General features: G+C 44.7%; 1 protein-coding gene across 1 annotated transcript; it reads right to left on the bottom strand.

Moving 5' to 3' along the window:
• Positions 1-1,118: 1,118 nt before the first annotated feature.
• LOC137545605 (putative autophagy-related protein 11) lies at positions 1,119-16,290 on the bottom strand. The gene is made up of 3 exons (XM_068267010.1): positions 16,220-16,290; positions 14,422-14,580; positions 1,119-3,485 (listed from the first exon to the last, which is right to left on the bottom strand). Exons 2-3 carry the CDS (start codon positions 14,459-14,461, stop codon positions 1,195-1,197), a joined length of 2,331 nt encoding a protein of 776 aa, XP_068123111.1. The 5' UTR covers positions 14,462-14,580; positions 16,220-16,290; the 3' UTR covers positions 1,119-1,194.
• Positions 16,291-17,385: the final 1,095 nt, after the last annotated feature.

Raw genomic sequence — 17,385 nt, 5'->3', positions numbered from 1 at the left:
CTGATTCAGCTTCAGATGTTAAAAGATCTCAATGCATACGAGCTGCAAGGCTTTCAGTTTACTGGCTGATTCCATTTTTCCATATATACAAAACCTGGTGCATCCATGGTGAAGGGGCATCTTGTGGATTATGCCCCCTCTGTACCTCATGCCCCCTTGTCTCCCTGCGCCCTCCTCTGTCCCCCTTGTGCCCTCCTCTGTCCCCTTTATGTCCTCCTGTGTCCCCCATGTGTCCTCTTATATGCCCCTTTGTGTCCCCTTGTGTCCTCCTCTATTCCCCTTTGTGTCACCCTTGTGTCCTCCTCTATGCCCCTTTGTGTCCCCCGGTGTCTTCCGTTTGTCCCCATGTCCTTCTCTGCATAGGCACAATACAGAGAGAACCCGACATTGTGGCGGCTTGGAGCTTTGTATTGGCAGACGTTCACAAGTCAGGAACTCCCTGCATTTGGACTATAAGATGCAGTAACTTTTTCCCACACTATTGGGGGAGAAAAAGTGAGCCTTATAGTCCAAAAAATACTGTACATTATATTAACCGCTAGTGGGCAAGGTGTTATTAACCTGCCTGGCGTTCTATTAAGATCGCCAGGGAGGCTGCGGGAGGGTTTTTTTTTTAATAAAAAAAAACTATTTCATGCAGCCAACTGAAAGTTGGCTGCATGAAAGCCCACTAGAGGGCGCTCCGGCAGCCAGAAGTAACACGGAAGGCCGCAATGAGCGGCCTTCCGTGTTTCGCTTACCTCGTCGCCATGGCGACGAGCGGAGTGACGTCATGGACGTCAGCCGACGTCCTGACGTCAGCCGCCTCCGATCCAGCCCTTAGCGCTGGCCGGAACTTCTTGTTCCGGCTACGCTGGGCTCAGGCGGCTGGGGGGACCCTCTTTCGCTGCTGCATGCGGCGGATCGCCGCACTGCAGCGGCGATCAGGTAGCACACGCGGCTGGCAAAGTGCCGGCTGCGTGTGCTGCTTTTTATTTGAGCCAAATCGGCCCAGCAGGGCCTGAGCGGCAGGCTCCGGCGGTACTGGACGAGCTCGTCCAGACCGCTCAGCAGGTTAATAAAAAGGTTTCTATTTTCTACACTGCATGGGTGTACTTTTTGCAATAAATACATGTGTATTTTTTTGATAACAGCTGGTGCTTTATTATATTTTGCGTTGATTGCTGGTGCTTTATTATATTTTGCGTTGATTCATTAGGATTTTTTCTTTTTTGGTGTCTTGGTTAATGGTAATTTTGCAGATTTGCTTTTTAGCTTGGTTGGCTTTGGAACTTGAAAGCCTTTCCCTATATTTTTATTTTTAGTCATCTGTTCATCTTTTAGCTTTTTCTTATCTTCCAGCAGTTTTTTTGAATTCTCCTTTTTTTTTTGAGGAAGTTTGTCGCCCGTCAGTTTTTTCTTGTCTTCCATAGCTTTTTTTAAACTACCCTTTTTTTCTTGAGGACGTTTGTTATCCGTCAGTTTTTTCTTGTCTTCCATTGTTTTTTTGGAACTCTCCTTTTTTTTTTGAGGCTTTTTATCTTGAGGAAGTTTGTCTTCTATTTTTTTTATTGAACCCATCATTTTTTTCTTGTCTTCTATTTTCTTTTTGGAACTTTCCTTTTTCTCTTGAGGAAAGCTGTTGTTAACTAGTTTTGAGTTGGTGGATATTCCAAATATATCCTTAAAGAAGTTGGCAACCGTCCGTTTTTTATTATTTTCCATCATTTCTTTGGAAGCCTCGGTTTTTTGTTGGTGAAGTTTGTCGTCCATCAGTTTTGTCTTGTCTTCTTCTATCATTTCTTTGGAAGTCTCAGTTGTTTCTTGATAAAATGCATCATCCATCAGATTAGTCTTGTCTTCCATCTTTTCTTTGGAACTCTCCATTTTTTCTAGATGAAGTTTGGTGTCCATCAGATTTGCCTTGTCTTTCATCATTTCTTTGGAAGCATCAGTTTTTTGTTGGTGAAGTTTGTCGTCCATCAGTTTTGGCTTGTCTTCTTGTATCATTTCTTTGGAAGTCTCAGTTGTTTCTTGATAAAATGCATCATCCATCAGATTAGTCTTGTCTTCCATCTTTTCTTTGGAACTCTCAATTTTTTCTAGATGAAGTTTGGTGTCCATCAGATTTGCCTTGTCTTTCATCATTTCTTTGGAAGCATCAGTTTTTTGTTGATGAAGTTTGTTGTCCATCATTTTTGTCTTGTCTTCCATCATTTCTTTTGAACTCTCCATTTTGTCTAGATGAAGTTTGGTGTTCATCAGATTAGTCTTGTCTTTGATAATTTTTTTGGAAGCATCAGTTTTTTGTTGATGAAGTTTGTCGTCCATCAGTTTTGTCTTGTCTTCCATCATTTTTTTGTAACTCTCCATGTTTTCTAGATTAAGTTTAGTTCCCATCAGATTTGTCTTATCTTTCATATTTTTTTTGGAAGTCTCAGTTCTTTCTTGATAAAATTTGTAATCTATTGGTTTTGTCTTGTCTTCCATCATTTCTTTGGAAGCTTCAATTTTTTGTTGATGAGGTTTGTCATCCATCAGTTTTGTCTTGTCTTCCATCATTTCTTTGGAACTCTCCATTTTGTCTAACTGAAGTTTGGTGTTCATCAGATTAGTCTTGTCTTTGATAATATTTTTGGAAGACTCAGTTTTTTGTTGATGAAGTTTGTTGTCCATTAGATTTGTCTTGTCTTCCATCATTTCTTTGGAAGTCTCAGTTCTTTCTTGATAAAATGTGTCAGCGTTAAAAGCTTTTAGATCTCTAGCAGATGGTTCTTCCAATAAGTCTGGTTCCAATAGAGGCTCTATAAGGTCATATTCTGGCTTGGAAGAGAGAGCGATGGGCACGGAAGGGAAAGTATTGGACTTGGAAGACAGAGCGTTGGACTTGGAAGAGAGAGCGATGGGCACGGAAGGTAGAGTGTTGGACTTATAAGACAGAGCGTTGGACTTGGAAGAGAGAGCATTCAACTCGGAAGGCAGCAGTTTTATCATCTCCACCCATGCATGGAATACTTCTCTCTTGATGCTTCGAGTAATGCTTAGGCGTAGATATAGCGGTGACCCATCGTGGAAATCTATACAAATAACTTCACTCTCCATACTAACGACACTCATTGTTAGGGAAGACAAAGGAACAATTTTTTTTATCCAGAGATATTCTTTACCAGCTTCATCTTGTGTATATTTGGCTAGCACAAAACTGTCTGGCATGGTGTTCATTTTTTGGGCGGCGAGAACTGCTATTGATAGATAACAGGAAGGTTTAGATCTTCTAAATGTGTTCCCATCCTTGATGACTTCTCTAAAAGTGCTGTGGAATAGTGGGACATCTGCAAACTCTTTGTTGGAATCACAACGCAGCAGTTGTTTCAGGCAGGCAGAAGTTTTTGGTCGTCCTTTATCCAGGTAGCATCTGGCAGGTGGTGGTGGAACATTTTCTTGTTTACAAGCCATCTTGTTGTACAGCCAATTTAAGCATTTGAAGCATTGATGGCCACACATCACTAGGCAAAAGAAGAACAGACACAATATGTTATATGTTCAATGACCAAAGCCTAATTAACTTGCACTTTTGCATCTTTCTGTCAATTTATTTAAATGACCTTTGCTGAGACTTTATTTCCAATTCAAATTACAGAGCAATTTTCCTCCCTCTATACTATCATCACGCTCATGAGGTAGTCCTATTTGTGCATAGCGAAACTCCTCCCCATGACAAAGATAGTAGATTATTGCTGCTACCATGTGACTCATGGCCGTTTATCACTGCTATTTGCATGCATTTGGCCATTAGGCCCCATTCACACTTGAGCCGGAATCCCGCGATTCACGCTCAGCTCAAAACGCTAGCGGTTTGTAAAAGCCGCTAGCCCATGTAAGCCTATGGTAGTGTTCTCACTGCCGCATTTGCGGTTAGCGTTAACCGCAAACGTGTAACATGCAGCGTTTTGCTGGCAATTCACGATTAGCGATCACAATTAGCATGCATAGCACCGCTAATCACGATAGCTCCCAAAACGCTGCAGTATCTAGTGATTTTTTCACGTCAATCACAGAAAAATCACTCCCGCAAAACACCGGCGGTAATCGCCGTCGTTTTGCGCTTTTAGGTGTGAATGGGGCCTTAGACTTGTTGCTCTGTGGTCTGAACTATGACCAGACTTGGAAAATCTGCTCCACCAATTTTGGCTTTTGCTTGCAACAGCTTATGTGGCCACCTGTCGAGCTATTGTTCAGCCTTTAACCTCCTGAGCGATAATCCCGAGCTGAGCTCGGGGTATATCGCGCAGGAGTTTTTCTCAGGCCCTGGTGGGCCGATTTGCATAATTTTTTTTGTTACACGCAGCTAGCACTTTGCTAGCTGCGTGTAACTTCCGATCGGCGCCGCTCGCCGCCGATCCGCCGCCGCTCGCCGTGCCGTGCAGCCCCCCCCTCCCCGACCCCTTGCGCAGCCTGGCCAATCAGTGCCAGGCAGCGCTGAGGGGTGGATCGGGACTCCCTCCGACGTCACGACGTCCATGACGTCGGTGACGTCATCCCGCCCCGTAGCCATGGCGACCGGGGAAGCCCAGCAGGAAATCCCGTTCTGAACGGGATTTCCTGCTTACTCTGATCGCCGAAGGCGATCGGAGTGGGTGGGGGGATGCCGCTGTGCTGCGGCTATCATGTAGCGAGCCCTGGGCTCGCTACATGATTTAAAAAATAAAAATTTTTAAAAAATAGTGCTGCGCCACCTCCTGGGCGATATAATTGTATCGCCCAGAGGGTTAAAGTGAGCCCGAGGTGAGAGAGATATGGAGGCTGCCATATTTATTTCCTTTTAAACAATACCAGTTGCCTGGCAGGCCTCCTGATCCTGTGTCTGTAATGCTTTTAACCATTGACCCTGAAAAAGCAGCAGATGAAGTTCTCTGACTCTGGTTTCACTGGATTAGCCATATGCTTGTTCCATTGTTTTGACTCAGATACTACTTATGACGGAAGATGAAAAGGGCTGCCAGGCAACTGGCATTGTTTACAAGGAAATAAATATGGCAGCCTCCATATCCCTCTCACCTCGGGTTTCCTTTAAGGCCAATTTTGATAGGACAATTTTACTACTTTCATTTAGTATGAGAGTTTACCTACACAGTCTATCCATAATATTTAAAATGTGTTGGCCCACATACTACGTGTAGGTCATAAAAGTGGCCAGTGATTGGCCAATGAAAATTGGACGTGTGTACCAGGCTTAATATTCTATAAGCAACCAGGCTTAAATATTCTATGGCTTATGCAAGTTAAGTGATCCATTGTTCCTCTGACCTGTGTTAAAGTGGACATGAACTGCCCAGGACAGAAGGAAAACACAGAGAAATGCGCCCTCTATGTATTTAGCAAGTTTAGCCTGTCTAATTCCCCCTCACCTGTGACTAATCACAAGTTGAAATATGATCTCACAGCCGTGTCAGCTCAGCAATCTCCTCTGCCATGGCAGAGCAGCTAATTTGTAAACACAGGATGTTAACAATATGTCTGCTTTCATGAAAGCAGGCAGTAGACACACTGCAGATTTATTGCAGGATTTGTACCAGCTGCCAGGCCTGAAACCCACTGCAAAACGCAATCGCTTATCGCAATCGCTAGCATTTTATATGAGCAGTTTGTAAGCGAATCCTTGAGCGTTTTAGGGAGCGACTTTAAAAAGTGTATCAATTTGCTAGCGGTTGTGTAGCGGTTAGCGATTAGCGTTTTAAAGTCTGATTGGTCCTTTCTATTAATTTTAATTTTGTTACAGTGTGCATTAACTTCAAAAGGCTAGCAAAATCGCTCCATGCAAGTTTTGATGAGCGATTACGCCAGCGATTATATACTTTACATTGAAGCGCAAACGTTAACAAAATGCTGCATGTCCTGCGTTTGCGATTTTGCTAATCGCAATCGCTTCTGTGGAATTTGCACCATCCATTTACATTGGCAGAGCATTTAGGGAAATCACTAGCGATTTCTCACGCTCCCTAAACACTCAAAAAATCGCTGTAGAGGGTTCCAGCCCTCACAAAGATTTTTTTTTTCCTTTAAAGGTCATTAACCACTTTGCATCCAGTCCTTTTTTCCCACTTATGGACCAGAGCAGTTTTGACAGTTTAGCTATGTCCTTATTTAATCAGAAATGCCGTATATACTTGAGTATAAGCCGAGTTTTTGAGCCCAAAAAAGTGGCCCAAAAGTGGGGGTCTCGGCTTATACTCAAGTCATATAAACACAGAGAGGCCGCCCCAGGTGCCCCCGCCGCAATATGAGATCTGGAAGTGCCCGGTAATGGCTGTCCGCATAGTCCTCAGCGTGTGTAGAGTGCCCGCACAGAATTTGGGAGAGACTTCTGTGCCGCCCACCCCCGTACCGAGTTCCTGTGTGTCCCCGGGACATGCGGTGCTGGTGCATCCGTTACTTACCCCCTGGTAGCCGATTGTCTCCCCAGCATGTTCGGCATATGCAGCGTTGGTGTGTCAGTCACTCACCGGTCTGCGCCGCTCGGAATCCCTCTGTCTCTCGTAGGCGTGGTCTCATTGCTATGACGCGATTACAGATGTCACTAGATGGCGCCATAGCAATGAGACCGCGGCTACGAGAGGCAGAAGGATTCCGAATGGCACAACCCAGTGAATGACTGACACACCACCGCTGCATATGCCGAACATGCCAGGGAGACAATCGGGCACCAGAGGGTTAGTAACGGACGCACCAGCACTGCATATGCCGGGGGACACACAGGAACTCAGTACGGGGGTGGGCGGCACAGAAGTCTCTCCCAAATTCTGCTTGGGCACTCTGCACATGCTGAGGACTACGTGGACAGCCGTCACTGTGCACTTCCAGATCTCATATTGGCACTTGGGGGGCCATATGCAGCACATGCGAGAGGGGCACAGGGGAGAGGGAGAAATATGCACCACATACAAAGCTCCCAACTGTCCCTCTTTGGCAACCAACAAATGTGTCTCAAACTGCTCTGCTATGGTGGAGCACCATGTGCTGCTGTACAGAAAGAGGGGAGGAAATGCATGAAGCTATACTCTGCAGGAATTTCATTTGAAGATCTTGCAGGAAACATAAGTAACTGGATCAATGAACTGACCAGGAGGATTGCTGCAGGTGAGTCCAGCAATGTCAGGAGACACCTGTATGCACTTTAGAACGGCAGGGGTACAGATGTCAGCTACACACACCATTCCAGTCTGGCATTTTCCACTGTATATGTACTTTCTACCTCCTCCAATCCATCTATATTCTCTAAACAATGCTTTCTTCTGCACCGTTGGACCACTGCATTTCCTACCCTCGGCTTATACTTGAGTCAGTCATTTTTCCCAGTATATTTAGGTAAAAGTTAGGGGGTCGGCCTATACTCGGGTGGGCTTATACTCGAGTATATACGGGTAACTTTATCCCTACTTACGACACAGAAATGAAATATATATTGTTTTTTTCAAGACAAACTAGGCTTTCATTGTATGACATTTTTTCCCTCAAACAATTTTGTTTTCTTTGAATTTTAATGGGAAAACAAAGAAAACAAATAGAAAAAACATTTATTTCTCAGTTTTACCAATTCCAGTTTAAAAATAAAAAGTGCTGCTGTACAGTGCTGCTCGGATACCATTTTTCACTATCTGTATCTAATTCAAATCCAGATACCCAGATATCCGATCCGGATCGGATATCTGAACTCAGTATCCGGCTGGATTCGGATATCTGGATAGAAAACCGGAAGTGACCTGAAAATGGCTTAAAATGCTTCCGAAAGTCTCTTTAAATGGCAAAAACCCCTTTCGGAGGTCTCTCTCTCTCTCTCCCTCTTTCTCTCTCTCTTTCTCTCTCTCTCCCCCTCTCTCTCTCCCCCTCTCTCTCTCTCCCTCTCCCTTGAAAAGGGATTTTTGCCATTGAAGATGATTTTGGCTTCTGCTCGGATATCTGAAATAACTATCCACTCGGATTTTAGATGGGAAATCTGAGTTTGCTTGGTTAGTCTATTCGCATTTTAAAAAATATCCATTGATATTCAAAGTTCGGATAATGGAAAAAGTTCGGATTATCTGGGTAGTTCAGATATCTGAAATCTTGCTGAGCACCACTGCTACTGTAGATAAAAAACACAAATTTTGTTTGGCTATTCTTACTGCTTATCACAAAACTTAGATTATGTTCCAGTCACAATTTATGGTGAAGATATTTGATTCTGAAATAATGCTTCAGACAGCGGCGGCTCCAGCTTCAGATTTTTGTGGGGGCTCAAAAGGGGCACAATGGCTGGCAGGCGGGGCTCACGGGGGCAGAGCTTCAAAGGCTTGTATCACAAAAATACTAGATAATAATAATAAGGTGCAAGTAGCTACATGACACAGACCCCAGTTTCTACAGCAAGTAGAAATGAAACAGCTGTCTGCCTGCTCCTGCTGGGAAAGAAACAGCAGACAGAAATCAGAGCCATGCACTTTTACTTTCGTTCAGCAGCACAGCAGTGCACAGCACCCAGTGAGGCCCAGTGCACACCAAAACCGCTAGCAGATTCACAAAACGCTAGCGGTTTTTGGAGCTGAATTCAGAGCGATTCTAGGTATGTTTGGAGACGTTTTCTAAACATGCGTAGTGTTTTTGGGTAGCATATTACAGATATTGTTACAGTAAAATCTGTTACTGAACAGCTTCTGTAACAAAAATGCCTGGAAAACCGCTCTGATGTAGCGTTTCTCATAGCGGTTTGCGTTTTTCCTATACTTTACATTGAGGCAAAAACGCTTCTGAAAACCGCAAACGTGCAGCAGGAGGCACGTTTGCTACAAACCTCAAACCGCTGGTGTACACCAGCCCATTGAAATGCATTAGTCAAGCGTTTTTACAGGTGGATGCGGCCGGTGGATCGCATACAAAAACGCTGGGCCTGACAGGCTGTCTCTGCTCTGCAAAAAATGTACATTGCTTTGATCACATCTCCTGCTCTGTCTGCTGTTTCTCACCCCATGTTACATTATGCTGATTACCTGCTGCCTGTGGGAGAATGAGGAAGACTAGGAAGCTACAGCTGCACACACATTCCCTGACTAATTGACCCACGCACCCTGTCCTGACTGACTGACTCTCTGACTTTCCTTCACACATTCACCAGCAGTTCAAAACGCCACATTTTTCTTCAGTTCAGACTGACTGTCCAAGCATCAGCAGCATCACTGTGAATAGCTGAGCCTGAGGGGGGAGCGACAACTGATAGGGACAGAAGGCTGGATGTGAAGAGTGGCTGCCTGCCTGCCTAACTCAGGAGAGAATTACACAGGGTGACCCAGGCTCCCTGGAGAAGTCTCTGCACCCACACTCAGACTGCTGCTCAGAGTCCAGGCTCAGCTGCAGCCCGTGTTTCTGCTGGACAGGACGACGAGTGAACTGCACGCTGATGGGCGTGTGGGGGGTGGGCTGGCTCAGCTGCCTCTCCGTTTTCATTGGCAGCAAAGACACCCAAGGCTGTTGCTGATTGGAGGGAGCTGAGGGAGGAAGGCAGGAACAGAGGAGGACTCCTTGGCTCAGCCGCCAGGTGATCTGCGGCTTGCTAAAGGAAAGCTGCACATGTGCATTGAGAATCACTAAGGAAATTTAACATTTTAAAATGACGCTTGGCAACCCGGTGGGGGGTGGCTTTTGTAGGGGCTGACAACTTGTCAGCTGGGGCTTGAGCCTGGGTAAACCCCAGTGTAGCGCCGCCACTGGCTACAGAGTGTATTTTTAACTATGAAAGTAAAACTATGAATTAAAAGTTTTTTTTATAGTAAAAATCAATCTCATTAGCTCAGAAAACATATATTCCCATTCACCAATTACTGCTGCATCATATAGTGCCAGAAATGTGCACAGGAGCAAGCCCAATCCTGCACAGCACTGCTTCTGCTACAAGACGTATATCTACTGACTTGTGGCTTAGATGAAGTCACAGAGGACGTATATCTACTGACTTGTGGATAAAGTGGTTAATAATAACCGTTTAGAGAAAAATATTTCTTTGTTACAGCTGATACAAATCCTGCAATAAATCTGCAATGTGTCTACTTCCTGCTTTCATGGAAGCACACATATTGTTAACATCCTGTACGCATCTTATAGAGCAGAGAGGAAGTTCTGACTTCTGAGTTTAGGTCTGCTTTAAAGTGACTCAGAGACGAACGACCTAATAGATTTATACATACCTGGGGCTTCCTCCAGCCCCATCCGCATGGATCGCTCCCACGCCGCCGTCCTCTGCCTCCTCTATCGCCGGTACCAGGTCCCGTCACTTCGGCCAGTCAGGGCTAGTCGCCGCAAGCGCAGTGTGCTACCTCCGTACTGCGCAGGCGTATGCGTAAAGCAGGTGACGGCGAGACAGAGGTAGTCCCTGTGGATGCGTACAATTGGCCGCGTCTGGCGGAAGTGACGGGACCCGGTACCGGTGATAGAGGCAGCAGAGAACGGCCGCATGGGAGCGATCCATGCGGATGGGGCTGGAGGAAGCCCCAGGTATGTATAAAATAGTTTTCATTTTCCCGTCTCTAGCCTCTGGCCGTCTCTGGTTTCCTTTAACCATACATAGGACAGTGCCTTATGCCCCTTGCGGGCTGTGGCAAAGGAACAAAACTGTGATCAGTTGGCTTATAGTGGATATAATTGCAAGTGTGTGTGTGATAATGTTCCCGTATCTGGCATTGTTTTATATTGTTTATTGTAATGAAGTGAACTTCTTAGGTTGTTTTTTTTTATTGTATGATTATTAAAGTTTGCCCCTTCCTTTGGCCCCAATCCCCTTTCCTAGTCAATTTTCAAGTTGTTTGTTATATGGTGGTACAGGTAGCAATGTCTTTTAGGATCTATGTGTATGTAGTGTTTCTTTGAGCAGCCCCTCCCCATTTTCTACCATTAATCGAGAGGTCTTATGTCCCCTCTCCACAGCACATCTTACAAGTACTAAAACATAATGCATATTCAGAAATCCAACTGTGCTTCAACTGGTCTGAAACTCACTCTGACATGACATTCAATAAAAATGTGTTTTCCTACTTGTTATTAACCATACAGTTATCATATTTGCTTTTGTGCACAAGTAATATTGTCTGTTTACAAGTACAGTTTATCGCCTCTGAAACCTTCCAATGCATTTTATTCAAGCTGCTTTTTATCATGTATTAAAATATTCTAGTGAGATGTTCTGGACTGTGAACATGCTTGAAGCAGAGAGAACTTCACAGAGAGCTCATTTTCAGTTGTTTACACACAATGTAAGAACTGAGGAATGTAAACAAAAGATACTGTTATCTCCACTTCGGATCGGATCCTAAGCTGAAGGGGCTATCCATGGCAGGACAAAGTGCTGTGTTTAACTGTTTAAATACTGTTCTGCTTCAATTTTTTTGTGATAGTAGCTTTAAAGCTGTAAATAATCCTTTAGCGCAAAGAAGAAAATCTGAGGAGAAGAAGAACAGGCCATCTGTATACACAGAAACATGAGCGCCACATGAGAGGAGCAGGCATTCACTAAGTTCACAAGACAATTGCGTTTTTTTTCCGCTGCCTGCGATGCTTGTCCGTTGAGCGCTGCCCATCCAAGTGAATGACAGCGCTTATTCCATGCTTCCATTCATCAATGCATGCCAATCCTCATTTTTCCTGTTGTTTCAGCCAACCCTGGAAGCAATATGCAGCTTCCATGGTTGCTTACCGCAGCGTGTCTGTGTCCCCCTGCGGGGGTGAAAAACGGTGATCGCCTTCAAAAGCCGCGGGATGCCCGTGTGAACCAGCCCTTACATAGTTATTTGGGTTGAAAAAAGACATACGTTCATGGAATTCAAACAGAAAGTAAAGTACAACACTAGAATAAACTGTATCCAGGTGGTATTAAAGAGGTGAATTGCGGCTGCTGATGGAATATGCAAATAATCTCTAAAGGTACATTAAAATGTAATAGGTTCCTAGGCAAGGTAGTAAAGGGATACCCTTGTGGTCCTTTTGGTAAGCTGAAGTAGAGAGAGGTCAGAGAAGGTGGCAGACGGGCCTCTTGACAGCCCACTAGGCCCCAAGCACCTGCCTTGGTTGCCAGGTGGATGATCCTGCTCTGATAATCCCCAGTTAGCTTTATCTTAAATGTCACAATACAATTCCACAGCTCTCAGATCACTGCAGTAAGGTTGACCATTAGTTGCAACTGAGGTCTGGGGATATCTGGAAAAGATATTAATCTACTGATGTAAAAAATTCCAGGATAAAATTCAAATAAAATTCTCAGATGAATAAATGAATACTCCTTGCATTGAGGGTAGGAACACACTAGGCAGAAATGCTAGAGTTGCGTAAAATGCTAGCATTAGCGCTCATAATGCAAGTCAATGGGCCGCATGAAAATATGCATTTGTTTGCACTTTAAAAAGCAGAACTTGCTGCGTATTTTTCCAAAAAGCATCTAAAAAGCACATAATGTATGTCAATGGTGATGCAGAGGTTTAGAGTTTTATTTTGTTTTGTATGCTTTTTTTATGCGTTTAAAAAAAAAAAAAAAAAAAAAAGTTTGAAGACGTATTTCTGTTTCCTGTTGACTTCCTAGTGATTAGTATAAAACGCATATAAAAAAAAGCACAAAAACGCATATGCGATTTATATGTGCAAAACCCAAATGCATTAAAACGAGAAAGAAAAACGCATGTGTGAAATGTAAAACGCAAACGCACAAACGCCTATGCAGTAAAAATGCAACCTTGCATGCAACACCTAGTGTGTTCCCAGCCTGAATGTTGTCATAGGTAGATTGCAAAGTTCAAGGATGCACCAAAGTCGTGCTGATAGTAATTCAGACCTGGGCAAACTGGATAAAGGGCCTTCCCTAAGGCCGAAACAGCATCTGTCGTGGCCCCGCAATTCTTTTCATGGGATTTTTTTATACTAATAAACAGATGATATTTCACTAAGAGGTGGTGCGGACTCCTACAACCTTTTTGCTTTACCCAGGAAGTGGGTCCTGCACACCTAACCCTATGACAGGGTGGCCAGGAGAGTGCGTTTCTGATTGCACAAATTGCCTTTCCATGTGTTTTATTATATAACTCCACCTGCTCTCACTCTGGTGCAGTAGTTAGTGTATTTGGGAGAAGCAAAATATACAAAAAATCCCTGCAGGTGCACCACAAACACCAAGCTCAAAGTCAAAATAATTAATCAGGGCTATACCAAAGACACGGAAGATCAAAAATTGAAAAATTACTTTTTCTTTTTTATTTGCAAAAAGGTGCAGAAATATGTACACAAATTATTTAATCACGTAAAAAAGTGCATATAATTGATTGAAAAAAAGGCCTTTTTTTCAATCAATTATATGCACTCACTCTGGTGCAGACATTTCTCATGAACAGTCACCCCCTATTCTACTCCTCCTGGGCTTTATCATCCCTTTAAACCCCAAAACACTGGGATCCCCATTATGCTAAATGGCAAAGATTGCCCCATAAGCTCCATTCTATTCTGCTGCTGGATTTATGAATAGGCACTATGTTTTGGGACTTGCACCCTGTGTGTATCTGCGCAAGCTGTTATCCAGGATTGGTACTTAGCTTCCCTGTCTGGATGATTTGCATATTCAAAAGTGATGCATTGTGGGACTCCTCAGAGCTCACTCTAACCTGAATAACCACTAATACCCTCTGTTTTTAAGCAGAACAGAAGATATTATTAAAACAAACATTTTTACTTACCTGGGGCTTCTGCAAGCCCCTTTCAGCCTCCCTGTCCCACGGCGATTCTCAACAATCCTCCGTTCCCTGCTACCAGCTAGCAAGTAAGTCCAGGGGCCTGTGCGCCTGTGCAGCCCTGGCAAGTGTATCCTTTTTCCGCATTCCCGTTTGTAATAGCGCTATTGCGGACTGGAACGCGAAGAAGGATACGTGTGACCAGAGCTGCGCTGGTGCAGTGGACCCTCGGCGAAAACAAAATGGAGGCTCGTGGAGGATTGGCGCAGACAGGACGGCTAAAAGGGGCTTGCGGAAGCCCCAGGTAAGTGAAACTGTTAGATTTAATATGATATTCAGTTCCTCTTTAACAAGGAAGACTCCTGTAAGTAAGAAAGGAGGCTTCTTGATCCCTGTCAGCCCCTTACACCCTCCTGAGTTCTGGCTCACCATGAGCTTGCTTGAAAATCTGTAACTCTGGATGTTTCAAGTCATACCCCACAGGGCCACATTAATCCATGCCATGAATTGATGAGGACCAATCTAAAACAGTCAGTATGCATTTTAAATTCGTTAGGCTCTGTAATATTAACAAGATGACACATCATTACATTCTAGCAGTTCTGGAGGTGTGTTTAGCTATCAGGGACAACAAAGAGATGATTTGCATATTCAGCAGTGATGCATTGTGGGACACCTCAGAGCTCAATCCAACCTGAATAATTGCAAATACCTTCTGTTTTAAGAAGGAAAACTTCTGTTTTGCGTGGCATCGTAGTAAGGAGGCATTTGGTCTCTTTCAGCCCCTTACACACTCCTAGGAATTTTGGTTCACCCTGAGCTTGCTGGGCAATCTGTGTGTGTGGAAGTTGGGAGGCGCTTATCTGTCCACCTATAATAAATACATAAATATATATAATAAAACAATTCACTTTTCTCTTAAATTTTCTCATTGGAGATCATTTGCATCTTCTGTTATACATCAATTGAAAAAGTACCTCAAAAATAGGTGCAAAAGTACTGTCAAAGCTATGTGAAAATATCACCTGAAAGAAAACTTAGGAGTAAAAGTGACTGGGATCGGGCCCATTGTTAACTTATAAGGTTTCGTTTGTGGACATTGGACTAAGCAAGAGGGGTTCACGGTGGACAGTTGCATAATGCAGGCGTTATAATGACTGTGAACTGCAATGGAGGCTGGACATAGACTTTAATATAAAGCCTGCGTGCAGCGAGTTAGAATAACGCAATCAGTTACTGTGAACAGTACTGTGAACAGGCCCATAGGATTGTATGTGCAGCGAGTTGACATGCAGGTTTATTCTGCAATGCAACTGACCACTGTGAACAGGACCTAATACAGAGAGCCCAGAGGCTATCGATGGTTGTGGTGCCATTAGAAGTGGACTATACATTAGTGATGTTGGCAAGCTCAGTATAAGAAGACCCCTGAGACCCTCTGAGAGGAGCAATAAGCCCAGTCCATACAAGTTTTCATTTAGAGACTCAGATAAGTGTGTTCAGGGTCGGATTTGTACTCTTTATCACCCAAGGCCACTGTCACCAGCTACCCCTCTTTAGTATAGGTAGAGTGAGATGACCCCTCCCCCTTCCCTCTAGTATAGGTAGCCTGATGAGCCCCCCCCCCCCCCCCCCCCGGTATAGAGGTCAGATGACGCCTCCCCCTTTCCTCCAGTATAGGTAGCCAGATGACCCCCCCTCCAGTATAGGTAGCCAGATGACTCCTCCCCTTTCCCTTCCAGTATAGGTAGCCAGATGACTCCCTTTATCCCTCCCCCCCTGTCCCCCTTCAGTATTGGTAGCCAGCTCGTTTTCACACCGCAGCAGCCATCAGTGTCACTCATTTCTCCGCTTGTCTCCAGTGCAGAAGCTTCCTCTTCCTTTCCCTCTCCAATGCTGCCCAAGTCCATAGCAAGGTGGCGGCTAGCAGCAGAGTACCGCGGTCAGGCGCTCGCCTGATCTCCTGTGGTGCCCTAGGCCATGGCCTAGGAGGCCTTGGCCTAAATCCGCCCTGCATGTGTTGTGGGAAGTTTGGAGGTGTGTGGAGTGAATGCAGGGAGGAGCACTCCTAGAACACAACAGGATTGTGGGTTATTTGTAATACAGTGTTTGCATCAATACATTTCTACCTTCGTAACCCTTCAGCTCTCTCCCCACTTTCCGCATACTCTCCACCTCCTGTCAGGAGGGGAGGGCTGGAAGGAGGCGGGGAGTAGGCAGTGAGTAGGTAGAGAGCAGGAGGGCCCTGTCCTGCTAATTTCACAGACCCTGCGGAGCCCCAGTGGCATCAGTGGATGGTGCAGTCCGGACTGGGGCAGCATTTAAAGGCACATATCTACACTTCAGGTACACTGAAGTATGCAACAGCGCCCCCAGAGGCTGGTATCCGGGAAAGCTAGCCCCCCTCCTGTCTGCAACCCCCTCACCTGTCCGCAACCCAACACCCCCCCCCCCCTCCCCCCCAAGCTACGCCATTGCTTGCTGATCCATAGGAGAAACATGGACATTACCTGCACCTGGCCTGCAAATCTGTTGTCTGTTAGGGTATAACTGACAGCAACTGATTTAGTGTAAACCAGCCCTAACTCCCTCAACATGAGCCTTCAGCATGAGCCAATCACATACCAGATCTGCAGGCCTGATTTGCCTAAATTATTTAGGGCTGGAGATCAGCAGTGAAAAGAAAATTCTGGCTCAGGCTGCCATGTCTTTCAATGCATATAATAGTATATTTGTGTTTATTGGCACTGCTTTGCCAAAGGACTCAAAGTGTCTATTGTTTGCATTTAAAAAAATGGTACCCTAAGTCAGGGTCCTAATTTTATTGCTGATCTCCAGTACACAGTCCCACCCAGACATGGATTAAGATGTAATGCGGCCCTATGCAAGGTAGTAGATTTGGGGCCCACTTGCGGTCCTTTTGGTAAGCTGAAGTGGAGAGAGGTCACAGACGGTGGCAGGTGGGCCCCTTGACACCCACTAGGCCTTAAGCACCTGCCTAGGTTGCCTGGTGGATGATCCTGCTCTAGTCCCACCATCTCTAAAGACAGTTTTAACTGCAATATGACTTTTTTCTTGATAGGCTTTTTCCCAGCATTCTTTCTTGCTTCATGGGCATCTGGGTTCATCCTCTTCAAGTTCTTCACTTTCACTCAGACTGCTGCCGACGTATCCATTTCACAATAGAGTTTCATAATTATTAGCATGATCCTCAATCATCTCAATTTTATTTGACATCAGTGACATCCCTGCTGACTAACGTGGGCTGCGGGGAGCCCGCGGCAATTTTACCATTACTAGCGCAGGGGTAGCTCTGGCCATTAAACTATTAGTCACACGTGTGTTACCATGGTAATGCGCATGTTGCTATGGTAATGCACATTACTCTGCATGTTACTATAGCAACGTGGGGCTAATAACCCAGTTGCCTAATGTTACTTATATTTATAGCAGACAGTAAGATCTGAGAGATCTGACAAGTTTTGGACTAGTCCATCTCCTCATGGAGGATTGTCCACATCTTCTTTATTATTTAAAAAAAGGCACTTCCTGGAAATGATCTATTCAAAGATGTTGGCCAGCCTGCCTACTCATTTGCATACTGTTTTGTCAGTTACCACTCAGCCAGTGCTTTTGAAAATAAAAAAACCCCAGAGAATCAGCCATGAGGAGTTGG

The sequence above is a fragment of the Hyperolius riggenbachi genome, chromosome 2 (assembly GCF_040937935.1).
Source record: "Hyperolius riggenbachi isolate aHypRig1 chromosome 2, aHypRig1.pri, whole genome shotgun sequence".
Taxonomy (NCBI): domain Eukaryota; kingdom Metazoa; phylum Chordata; class Amphibia; order Anura; family Hyperoliidae; genus Hyperolius; species Hyperolius riggenbachi.
The sequence above is the reverse complement of the archived record's forward strand: the minus strand, read 5'-3'. Positions and strand labels throughout refer to the sequence as shown.